The following is a 12,456-nucleotide window of genomic DNA, read 5'->3' as shown; positions in this document are numbered from 1 at the left end:
AAGTGGAGTAGGAATCGTATAATTTGTATTGCAAGCTAGTATTAGAGAAAAAAATCATTTTCAAGTAGTCTTAAACATGAGTATTGATAAATATATATAGAAAAACTGGGGGGTAGTATTGTAAGTAACGTGTACATTGTTAGTATCGTAATTATTGTAAGTGATTTTACGTAGAGTTAGTATGGCTCTGTTGTATGTAAGTTGAAAGATAGTCTTTAAAGACAACTTCTGAAAAAAAAAAAAAACTACGAGATTCATTCTCTTCCTAGTTTTTCCAAGGGAGTAAAGATATTAGAGAGAATCAGTGATATCAAAGAAAAACCCGGAAAAAATTGAGCCCCCCGTGGAGGTAATCATGATAAAAATCTAATATTTTTCCATCGCGTTGGGGTGCAACCAACAATCAAATGAATCAAAGCAACGCAACTTTTCAAAATTTTCTTGGCTTTGTTACAGGAAAATTGATGAGGCTGCACTAGGTCAAATATATATATATATATTCCCTTAGCTCCGGTTGGAGCATAGGCCATTAACCACTTCCGTCCTCCATCGGGTTCTAGGTCAAATAGAGTGCATAAAAAGGTCAAAAATCAAAATAGATTGGGTCTTCGATCAACTCAGTTCTTAAAACCGTTTTAATTGTATATGAAATGCTACCCAGCATTACTGAATGCACTTTGTGCAATGAGAATAATTTAGAAATCTCTGAAAGAAGTTGAGCGTGGGCATTATGTGAATAGCACGTTCCGTTGCCATCAACAACACCCACATGGTACACAGTAGAGTCCTTCATTACATGACTGATATGTTATCATCAGAGAACTCGCGCTGCCTTCATTGTCCTCGTCAGACGTCAGTACGTGGGCATAACTATAGAGTTATCCAAAGAAAAGATTCCGAGGATTGCGTCATAAGCAACAGTATTACCATATAAACGCAACATAAACAGTCAAGCGAATGCAAATGCAAATACAGTACACAATGCTCACTTATATTTAAAGTTTATTCGCGGATCATATTGCTATCACAACTGCTGCAAGAGCATTTTGAAAAAGAAATGCAAGATAACGTGACAGAGAAATTTTTTTTAAGTTGTATCAATTTGTATTATGGTTTGTCTTTATAGGAGTTTTAAGCTTCAATAATGCGTTCCATTTTACTTTTGAATGTTTACAAGAGAGCAATTAGTAAAGGTTCAATGATCTAAAGAAAGACCCAGAGTTGATTAAGCTCCTCGAGGGCATACTAAACAGGTTTGTTTACTGAGGGTCTCTATCCCTAGGAAACACGTATTTTCAATATTTATCTTAAATGACGTGACGGAAACAACCAAAGACGAGTGTGTAAAGATTCAAAGACATGAGGGAATAAACAAAAAAAGAAACGCAATTTAGCAACAAGATCTACACGGTGAAAACGTTTCAAAGGTACGTGTTAAGCGCTGCGACTTGCATGTGTCGCCGAAGGGTCCTGTAGAATGTTTCAAGACAAACTAGTCTATCGTCATGAGCTCAAATGATTTTAACCTTGCTTATGAGCAATTCGTACCCTCTTCACTTTGACACTGTACTCTGCACATTTCGTCTTAACTCACGTACAGCTCCCGTCGTCCGATAAATAAATTGTTTCGTTTCATCAGCGAAGCAATGTATCACCAGGCCGTTAAACGAAACGAGATGAGATGATTCAAAAGAGAGACCCAAGGCTTAGCCGACTCCACCTGACGAAATGAGTTTTAAAGTCCTTGTAACTTACAATGTGTTTTGAAAATTACAACGGAATCAGTTTTGTAGTTGAATACGTGTCGTGAGGGCGAACTAGCGCCGCTTTAGCCATAGTAAGCAAATTTAATCATAAATTATGTTCAAAGAGCTCACTTTGCGAGTGCAAATGAAAAAAACTGATGGTATTATGCAAATGCTTTTTCTCCCTTCTCACGTCACGACAATAGATTCCTGTTTGAACAATTTTATCGGTAATGTTCCGCTGAACAAAAAAGTCAATGCACCAGTAAACATGCAACGTGTTTGTCGTCTTTTATTTTGCCCTTCATTCCACGGAACATGGACTGAGCCAGATCATGACAAATTAGCTAATGTTATCTTTTTTACTTATAACATAAAAGCAGAATATCCGGGTAAAGATGGGGATTATTCCTTCAAAGAGGAAGAAGAACAAAGTCATTGGAACTATTAAGAGGCCGACGATTGAAGTAAGCGAAGAACGAGAACCATGTAAGTAGAGAAAAAAAAACTGTCTCAAACAGAGCATATTTATCCTCTCTTGCTGTCTCTAAATGTTCTTATTTCCAATGTAAACGATTTGAACTAATTTTGGGAGTTGTATGTGTATTTCAACAGGGAAGAATATGGGATTCAAGATATTTAAGGAATCAGTGAGAGTGGAATTGTTTGAAAAAAAGATGGCAGAGGCAGACGAGGTGAAGAACTTTTTCATAGAATTTTCATCAAAATTTCATAATCAATATAGCTTTTGTCTCGGTAACGCAATCGCTAACGTCACCCTCATAATTCATAATCGCCATCATCGTTATCAAAATTAGAAACGATTTTCGTCTAGGGTTACCCTCTGTTTAATTTTTTGTCGTTTTTGTTCTCGCTATTGTATTTTTTGTTGTTTCATCGAAATCTTTTTCCCATACATTATCCAAAACACTAAACACCAGTATTGAAGACTACAGCAAAAGGTTATCCGTCTTGTCACGGTCATGACGGGAGTGGGATAAGGAACAAATCTGACTTCTCTTAAGGAATAGAACCCCGCACCTGCGGTTTCCGCGTTGCGATGCGTGACCGTTTAACTACACAGAACTCTGTGATAAGTTAAACCATTACTAAGTTCAAATGTGATACATGCCCTGCAGCTGCATACAGCTAGGATCAACAGTGCTGCACGTTCTTTGCAAGAAAAATAGCATGTTTTTCTATAATCAACTACAGGATGTTAAATTTACCGACCTTCTTATGTTGTTTGTGTTTAAGGCCTCTCCAAATATAACCGTGATTTGTAAGCATGACTGATGTCGTATTTTTGCTTCCCTTTACAGCCTCCACCAGAAGCTGGACCGTTCAGTGCGTCACAATTAGCACTTTATGTAAAAAAGTTTCAAGCCGGCTTTGTTCTCAGGTCACTCGTTACACAACAGACGAGAGGTGTAGGTGCATCTGGAGTTGTAACAGTCTTAAACAACCCTCTCCTCCCTGCCCACGAATTTTTTTCTGCAGAAAGGGTGTTTCCAGTCCGTCTCCGTCACTGTAATCTCGTTAAGATGGACGATGCCGAATTGGACATCAGATTAACGACTCTCAAGTTTGCCGACAGTGACTTTGAATCACCTTTCGATCTGTTTTTGTATACTGGCGAAGAGGCTGCATATTGGAGCCTTTATAGCTTAGACAAGATGCTTAGTGCGTTGAATGGAGACATAAAAGCATTTGAGACCTATTGTGCGGAGGATCCTTGGCAGTAAGTACAATCAATGTAAAATATGTGAAAACACTGATGACCCAAAAGTATAATAACCCAAAATTGTTTTCAGAATGCTCACGACGCCGGCTGCTACATGCTAAGCCAGTAACACAAAAAGACAAAGAGTTGGTCAAATGAAATTTAGAAAGTTAATTTTTTTCTGTTTTTACAAATACAGCTTCTATTTGACCATTGCTGCATTTCGTCGAGCTCCTAACTCATTTACTGATCAGCGGTATTACTCGTGGATGGCGTTTGAATACAAAGCGAAAGACGGTGTGCCTCGCTACGCCAAATTTCGCCTCGTCCCTGCTGATGATAGAGAAGAAACTGGACTTATGACAGAAGAAGAGCAAAGAAAACCTTGGTAGGACCTGTTGTCCATTCTTTGTAATCATACTAAAAAGTGTGATGTATGGTCATTATCAATCAGTCTTAGAAGCTTGTACTGGAACGAATGAATCAGAGCTCGGCTAACTTTAAACAAGAGAATCAATCATTTCTTAACTTACTTCTCCTCTCTTTTCTGTAGGGAAACATTCCGTTGGGAGGGAGATAGGAGACCTAAAGATTATCTAACTTCTGAATTTGAAGAGCGCATGTCAGACGGTGGTATTCAATACAAACTTCAAATACAACTACATGAAATACAACCCGAGGACTCACATCTTGTTCTCCACGCGTCTAGAGTCTGGGACCAAGTCACTCACCCTTGGTTGGACTTAGCTAACGTCAAGTTGACTTCACTTATACCATTAGACGTAACTGAATCAACACGGTCTTCGTTAGAAAATATGCCCTCATCTTTGTCAGTGCCACCAGCCAAGACTATCTACGACTACAATTCCTCGGCGTACTTGAAATTAAAAGTACAATCTGGCTCAAGCAAGAAATTGAATCTGCGGCGACCTTCGAAAACCGGGGAAGATATGTCCATTTACTGCATCTCAGTTTTCACTGGCGATCGAAAATATGCTGGTACCAACGCCGATGTAACCCTCACCATCACAGGTAAGACTGAATTCAAACATTGCACTTTCTTCACATTAAATCTATTGTCACGGTTATGCAATGGAAAAATACTTTACAATTCAGAGTTCACCCTCTCTGAAGGCAAAGATGAACTAACGTTTGATATTTAGAATGGTAAATGTTTATGATTACTGCAATAATAGCTTTTTTAAAAAAAAACGTTTTCCAAGGAACCAAAGGAAGAACAAGACCTCTTTTGATGGACAAATTGCTCCATGACGATCTTGAAGCTGGAAAAGAAGATACTTATCTCCTTGCTGCAGAAGATGTTGGGGAGCTTTTAATGATTAAACTACACAATGATCAAAGTGGATTGTTAAGTGACTGGTTTGTGGAGAAAATCATGATTACCTGTAGCCAAGATCCCCAAAGGCTTTATGAATTCCCTTGCTTTCAGTGGGCACAGAGTGAATCCGTCTTCTTCGAAGGAAAAGGTAAGTGTTGATGGAAGCAACCATGTTGTTCAGGGTTGTATGAAAGGATGACTTTGACAACGATATCGCTGAGATTTTTCGGTAAATTTGGGACAACTGCAACTTCAAAGGAGCTTCGCCGAGGGCCATGCTTGTCAAGAATGAAAACTCAAGTTTTCAAGAATTTCTATTTTTTCAACCCTTCTTATCATCTCTAGCCAAAAAACTGTCTCAATATAATTTGTTTCTTGGGTGTTTCTCTACATTTATCTTTCAAGGCTTCATCCCTTGGAGGTTATTACAAACCTTAAACCTGGAGAGTTGTTGTATAAAGTAACTTTTGTATCGGCAATTACAGAGTTGCAATTGCATTTGCGTCACTTTGCATTGACAACGTGTGCTACAACTTAGTTGAGCTTCCCTTGTATCCTTTTTGTAATTTCAAAATAGCTGGATAGTCCACACGAAGAAGCCAAAGATTTAGAGTTATGCACGAATTTCTAAAGGTGAAATTCATCTTGACTCATCCCTTTCTTTTCTCATGAGACAATTTAAAACTAACTTTCATGATGTGCAATTTTGTCCCTTTTAGCAAAGTTGATAACAGATGAACAACACGAGGTACTGAAAAAGCAACGACGCCTAGAGGTTCAAAAGCGGCTAGAAATATACCAGTGGGGAGATGATCCCAATTTTGACGGATTTCCAGGGTTTATCAAATCCGAGAGCGTGAGGACACTTCCAAAAGACGTACGATTTACAGAAGAAGCAATCGATGACCTCTACCAGGCAAAGCGAAAAGCGTTAATCAACCTAGGGCTGGTTAAATTGCTGAACATGTTTGAGTCTTGGGAAGATTTTCATGATTTCAAGAAGGTAACAGATTAACACTACAGAATTGATGCCCAATTTCAGATCTTGAACATTCTCATTTTCAGATGCTAACAAACACTACTTTGTAGGCGTTCGTCTCTTTTGTTGGAGAGGTTCCTCTGGCCTCCAAGCGCTGGCAAGATGACCGTTTCTACGGAGCACAGTTCCTTAACGGCTGCAATCCTGACACGATCATGCGATGCTCAAAACTTCCCTCCAACTTTCCCGTGACACAAGAGTTGGTTGGCAATCTCCTAGATGCGGGTGATACACTGCAAAACGCAATAAAGGTACGGACCTCTACTCTTCACTGAGTATCAAATTCGATCGTTAGTGCTAAATATCTAGATAAATGTCAAGAACTCAGGAACTTTTAGGGGGAACAGGACAGTAAACATCTGTAACGTAGAGAAGTACAGCAGTTTTCAATTGAGCGTCCCTATACCTGTCACTTAATTGAAAAGTAATTCCCTTAACCAATCATAACAAAGGTTTCATCATCATTAGCCAATGAGACCTAAGAGTGAAAAGAAGCAAATTGCTTGAAGTGCGGAAAAACGTGAGTTATCAAGTTTTTAGTTTTACATCTTATTAGTTGAAAGGATGGCGCAAGTCTTCTGGACCAATCACAGAGCAGGGTTAAGTAAAACCAAAGCAATCACGGATCACTTTTGACATGCACTCAATTGCAAATTGTTGAATGACCAAAGGCTTCTCCAACTAAAATTTAATTTTGTGGTGTCGGAAAAAAAAAACCTTTCTAAGAGGATCCGGAAGCAAAATAAACAAAGTGAATTATATACTCCAATGGATTTTTTGAGAGAATTTCTCACTCTAGCTTGCAATTCACCAGAAAACTATCCCTTTTCTAAAGAGGAACAATTACTTTGCGAGGAAGATGTCGGCAATAAGAGTTGTTTGTATGGAACATTAAGTAAAGGCTTTTATCACTGTATCATTTTCAGGATGGCCGTGTGTACATGGTAGATTACGAGATTCTTGACGACATTCCACATTATGGCCAAAACGATTCAAAACTAGAAAGGCGCTACACGTCTGCATCTTTAGGTTTGTTCTATGTTCGAGGTAGTGGGGATGTAGTGCCAATAGCAATTCAGTTCCATCAAGAGCCAAGTGAGACAAACCCAATATGGACCCCAAATGATTCTGAGCTAGACTGGACCTACGCCAAAATGTGGCTTCGCAATGCTGACTCACAATGGCATCAAGTAAGTCTTAAAATGTCAGTCCTGTATTTCGAATCCTAGCAAGACAATACTACCCTTTTGAATCAATGTTTCTGCCTTAACGTATTTCTCTCGATATCTCTTATAGAATTTGATCGAAATTTCCTTTGCATTAACAGATGATAACCCATCTACTTCGTACTCATCTTTTCATGGAGCCTGTCGCTCTTGCCAGCAGGAGGCAATTGCCAGCACTCCACCCCTTGTGGAAATTATTGTCCCCTCACGTGAGAGGAGTTCTGGCCATCAACACGCTTGGAAGAGAGAGACTTATTCCTGCCGGAGGTGTGGCGGACAACACGCTTAGCCTGGGTGGTGGAGGTAAGGCCAATGGAGTGTACATTAAATATGAAAGCGACCTTCGTAAACATTACTGAAGTAGTAGTGAAAATAATGCCTGAAAAAATTCAGGCTTGTACGGGACGTGAACCCATGACCTCTGCGATACCGGTGCGGTGCACTACCAAGTAGGAGCTGCTTTTTATGTTGGTTCGTAGTATACTCGCGAAGTGATGGATCAATGACTGTGAATATATTAAAATTATTTTTGAGAATTTTTTTTTTCAGATGTTCTGAATTTTTTTTCAGGCGTTATTTTTATTTCTGCTTAAGTAATGTTCATCACTGCGAAGATCGCTTACATTTTCATTTCTAAAACCGCAGTTCACAAGTATGATATTTATGCGTTAAAAGTGGTTGAAGTGTACATGGTTACAAAAATTTAGGATCTATTTTCCCTCAGTGGTGTTCTTAGTGCTGGGACTGGCGCAGAAGAGCAAATCAATGAAACATATTTAAATGAAAATGGGTGTTAACCCTTAAACTGGAGAGAGGAAGACCAGTGGAATTCTGGCTTTTCTATTCAGGGTTCATACCACTCAATCAGGTTGCGTCCAATCTTTAATGTTGCCTTAATGCCATACAAAAGGATGGTGGCCAAAGACTAAATGAGTGCAGTGTATGATCGCCAGTTTTGCTTTATAGACGTGGATGAGGCTACTCTTTAGCTGAGGAAATTTAAAGATTATTTATTTTACAGTGCATGGTGTCTTCTTATCCCCAGGTCACATAGCTCTTATGAAGAAGTATTACAAGAGCTTAAGCTGGTCATCGTATGACCTTCCCAAAGTGTTAAAAGAGAGAGGGGTTTTTGATGCAAATAAGCTTCCTGGCTTCCACTATCGAGACGACGCCTTACGTCTGTGGCAGGCCATCGGCGATTTCATCAAAGACATTCTATCAGTTTACTACCATTCTGATCATGACATTCAAATGGCAAGTATTGTGTTTGTGTTACATCCCAGTGTCCCTCTGAGGTTAAAAAAAAAAGTTCTCGGGAATGCTCTTTATATTCCAGTGTTCTTCTTGTACGTCATTAGGTTAAAACCCTGGACGTACTCATCCTTCATATATCTTTAAGCAATTTTCTTAAAACCGCATGCAAACATATCCACTCTAAACACTAAGAAGTTCTAGACGACTCGTGTATCTGAGAGTCGTTGCTCGTTGGGATATAGCTTATTGGTGCATCGTCAGCCATTAATTCTCAGCGAATATATCTTACAGCCCTTGATATTAATGCAAAAGTAACGATTCCAACTGTTTCAACCAGGTCTTTTGAAATAATGGTTTAACAACTCTTCACAGGACACAGAGCTCCAAGCGTGGATTCTGGATCTCCACAACAATGGTTATCCTGTGCGTAACGGGGAGAAATGTCATGGCTTCCCTGTATCGGTTAAAAGCATCCCAGAGCTGACACATCTGCTGACTATCATAATCTTCACCTGCTCGTGCCAACACGCGGCTGTGAATTTTTCTCAAATGGATACTTTTGGTTTCCCGCCAAACGCTCCCGCTCTGATGCGACAGCCGCCTCCCACAAGGAAGGGAGTTGTAACCATAAAAGATGTCATGAAATGTTTACCAACAAAGCATCAGGCGGGAGTAACCATAGCAACAGTGTATGATTTGACACGCATCTTTCCAGACGAGGTAATTTTAATTCAGGTCAGCCTGATTCAAAATATGACCAGGGGATGTGGAGAAGATAGCCAAATTGATCAAAATGCGATATATTTAAGTATCCATTATTGTGAATGGTGTTGGATATTGGTTGAATTCAAGTTTGAACACGAGACTCACTGTTACCAAAGATTGTTCAGGTTACGGTAGCTTCAAGAAACAATTAGGAGTTGCCACGAGACTAGGATAAGATAAGGCATGTCAATCAAAGGTCACCCCCAGCATTTTAAAGGGTTTGACTCACAGTTAACGACCCTTGGAACCCATTTATCTTCCTGGTCGGGGGGAGACTAAAAGTCTCATCGACCTCTTTATCGGACAAAGCTGACGTGCTGACTTATGGATAACTCTTCCTACCTTCACTTACTAAAAAATCATCCGTTTTTTTTCTCCCTAAGCGTTTCCTTGGTGACTATACGGACGGCCTATTCACCGACAACGCTGCATTGGAAGCAATTCTACGCTTTCAAGGAAAGCTCAATGAGATTTCCAGCGCAATAAAGGAAAGAAATAAACGGTTAGAGGTCCCTTACGAATATCTGCTGCCAGAGAGAACACCAAACAGTATAGCCATTTAGAGATACTACAAAAGAGAACAGAATGGCCAGAATACTTGTCGAATAAATGACTAACTACATCATGGAAGAAAGCTACCATACCAAAACTTCGTTGTTACTGAGGGGTTAATCTATATTTATGTCCATAACCAGATAGAAGACAAAGTTTACACTGCTTCTTTTATTATAGAAAATGTAAATGTTAAATAACGGAAGAGCTAACCAGAAGAATATTTGGCAATTTTCTAGTGATACTAGCGACATCATCTGCTACCTTTTTGGTTAATTTTACCATTCCACCAATATTTGTAAAATGCTTTTATCGTTTAGGCAATTATTTTAATGATCATAATCGAGGAACTCGTGTATGACAGATCCAAATCAAACTAGTTATAGTCCTCTCCCACTGAATGCACTCCGATTGCGTTGCATTGTGGTAGCGTTATTTTCAACATGGTGGTGAAAGTGGCAGAAATCAAATAAGTTGGGGTGTTCCTTTTTCCTTTCACCACGGGTAAATGATATTTGATTTATTCTGAATGTTTATTGGTGTTCTCTGTACGTATTTGTCGCGTATTCAATCGTTCTCAAGGACAAACACATTCACTGATTTTTAATTTGCTTTGATCCTTCTTTAACAGCTCTGACCAATTATTCATTTTAAGTGCTGATGTTCGAGACCGGCTAAGGCCGCAAAAAGGCTTGTTGGTGTGTGTGTAGTGTATTGCGTTACATAACGTCACTATTGTAGGGACATTTCCTATATCTACTTAATCGTATTGTAATTTTACTTTCTTTAATAAAAGTAAATCAAATAATCGCCAGTATTGTATGCTAAATCTATTATCTTAATCAAAGAAAGACAATTGAATCAGCAATGAAAGGAGTCACTTAACCGAATGAGTAACTCAACATTGCTCAAGTAGACACGCCCGGTAAGCCAGTCAAGCGTTTAAGAAAGGTGTTTGACTGGCCAGAGCAACTCCTGCCATTCGCTAGCGCTTTTAAATCTGCTTCCTTCAATTTAAGCGCTTATTAGGATAAGCCAGATGAGATTGTGTTACAAAAGGTACTATTTTCTTCTATGTAATTTGTTTTTGTTAAGTGTACTTTCTATCTCGCAAAAATAACTCAAGATACTTTTCTCAAAACCTTCATCTAGATATCCTCTATTCTTTGAGCGTATTTTGAAACTTTGTGCGTTTATATTAAACATGGATCGTGACGAATTAGTTCTCAAGAGGCGTAGCGCTTCTTTTTTTACGGACTTCGTATTCCGACGCCCGGTGAATGACACGAGAAAAAAAGAGTTTGTGGGCTAAAAGGTTTATGTTATGCGTTTGCGTGTCAAGGGTCGATTCCCCGTGAAATAATCGTGTCTAGAAATGTAATTTGTGAATTTGATATTATTTATAAAGCTATCGGCTGAGAGTGTAACTGTTGCCATTTCTGCAGTTTCAATTCTTTATGAATCTTGTCAGTTCCTTCCTAGGAACGAATTCGTCGCGGTGGAATGACAGGAGTCGCGCAGGCCCATCAACACTTTTAAACTTTCGAAGGAATGACAACAAACGATGAATCCCCATTGCATTCCATGTATATTCACGCTAGTTTTTCGCTGTCATCAAAGATGTTCACCCGACCACGACAACTTGCATAGGACTGCCTGTTTCTTTTACGACCATGATGCAACGTCATCAGTGCGCGCACACCGCCTGGTTATCACCTCAACAGGGGAACTGAGTAAAAAAGAAGTCAACATGTTCGCAAAAAAGGTCAAAGCCCCTCAGGAAAATTCAGCTCCCGCGTTGAAAAAGCCGCCGTTTCCTTTTCTTGTTCCAGTGATTTCTTACTATTTCCTTTTCCTTGTTTTTTTTTATCATCTACTCCACGATCCACACATTCCATTCCATATTTTACCATTTTCATTTCAGTGCACCCTGTCGCTGTTCCCTTCTCCCTCTTATTGTTTTTCTATTCCATGAGCACTCACTTTTTTTGTCGCTATCTCCTCCCCACTCCACCTCCTCGTTCGCACTTTCACTAACAGCTAATTTAGAGAAAAAGCTACATGAACTCAATACGATAATAGTCTGTGGGCCAGCTAATCATGTATTAAATTTACAATAATTTTCTGGAATACGCAATCGATTAGTGTGATACACTTGAAGTGAATAACAGATCCCCCGTAAATGGTGGACACATCGGTGAAATGTGGTCATAAGTTTCAGAATGAATTGATTTACCATTCTGTCATTCACTAGTATTGGAGAACTACAAAACGTAAACAGAAGATATGCATTGTTTATAAGATCAGCACAACTTCCGCTGGAGTACGCCAATTGCATACCAATACGTGCCGAAACAACTTTTGAAAGAATTGAGAAGATTTTCCCTATATCAACTACGAGGTTCAAAAAAATTTTAAAAATTGTAGTTAGCTCATTCAAAGTCAGCATTACCTTCTTTTTTTCTTTTTGGTAACGAACCTGAGCTCCGAAATGTAACTGAAGTACCTGCATTGTGTCTGTGTTGTGTTCTAGTCTACCTCTCATAAATTGTAATAGCCTCACCTGGTGTAAGTAAATATTGTTTAGTATGTAGAGTAAGCTAATTATTGATTTAAAATTCGTAATGCAAGTGGAGAAGGAATCGTATAATTTGTATTGCAAGCTAGTATTAGAAAAAAAAATCATTTTTAAGTAGTCTTAAACATGAGTATTGATAAATATATATAGAAAAACTGGGGGGTAGTATTGTAAGTAACGAGTACATTGTTAGTATCGTAATTATTGTAAGTGATTTTACGTAGAGTTAGTA

At 38.9% G+C, this 12,456-nt stretch overlaps 1 protein-coding gene across 2 annotated transcripts; it reads left to right on the top strand.

Annotated features, from left to right (window-relative positions):
• The first annotated feature begins 1,336 nt into the window (after positions 1-1,336).
• On the top strand, positions 1,337-10,456 carry LOC136279888 (allene oxide synthase-lipoxygenase protein-like). 2 transcript variants are annotated; one of them, XM_066164314.1, is made up of 14 exons: positions 1,337-1,427; positions 2,126-2,234; positions 2,361-2,440; positions 3,068-3,486; positions 3,668-3,856; positions 4,022-4,500; positions 4,692-4,955; positions 5,527-5,810; positions 5,897-6,097; positions 6,773-7,036; positions 7,174-7,375; positions 8,118-8,329; positions 8,702-9,049; positions 9,478-10,456. In XM_066164314.1, the coding sequence occupies exons 2-14, from the start codon at positions 2,144-2,146 to the stop codon at positions 9,655-9,657; spliced, it is 3,213 nt and encodes a 1,070-aa protein (XP_066020411.1). In that variant the 5' UTR covers positions 1,337-1,427; positions 2,126-2,143; the 3' UTR covers positions 9,658-10,456. The 2 variants fall into 2 exon arrangements, with proteins under 2 accessions (XP_066020411.1, XP_066020412.1); XM_066164315.1 differs by having other exon boundaries at positions 1,387-1,427; positions 2,129-2,234.
• Positions 10,457-12,456: the final 2,000 nt, after the last annotated feature.

Source organism: Pocillopora verrucosa, chromosome 3 (assembly GCF_036669915.1).
Source record: "Pocillopora verrucosa isolate sample1 chromosome 3, ASM3666991v2, whole genome shotgun sequence".
NCBI classification, from domain to species: domain Eukaryota; kingdom Metazoa; phylum Cnidaria; class Anthozoa; order Scleractinia; family Pocilloporidae; genus Pocillopora; species Pocillopora verrucosa.
Note: the sequence above shows the minus strand (reverse complement) of the source record. Positions and strands in the feature narration are given on the sequence as shown.

Excerpts from the sequence above, each read along its gene's own strand:
- LOC136279888 (XM_066164314.1), top strand. The coding sequence starts at position 2,144 with ATGGGGATTATTCCTTCAAAGAGGAAGAAGAACAAAGTCATTGGAACT. Across the intron at positions 3,487-3,667 it reads TGTGCGGAGGATCCTTGGCA|CTTCTATTTGACCATTGCTG; the intron begins GTAAGTACAATC and ends TTACAAATACAG. Across the intron at positions 4,956-5,526 it reads CGTCTTCTTCGAAGGAAAAG|CAAAGTTGATAACAGATGAA; the intron begins GTAAGTGTTGAT and ends TGTCCCTTTTAG.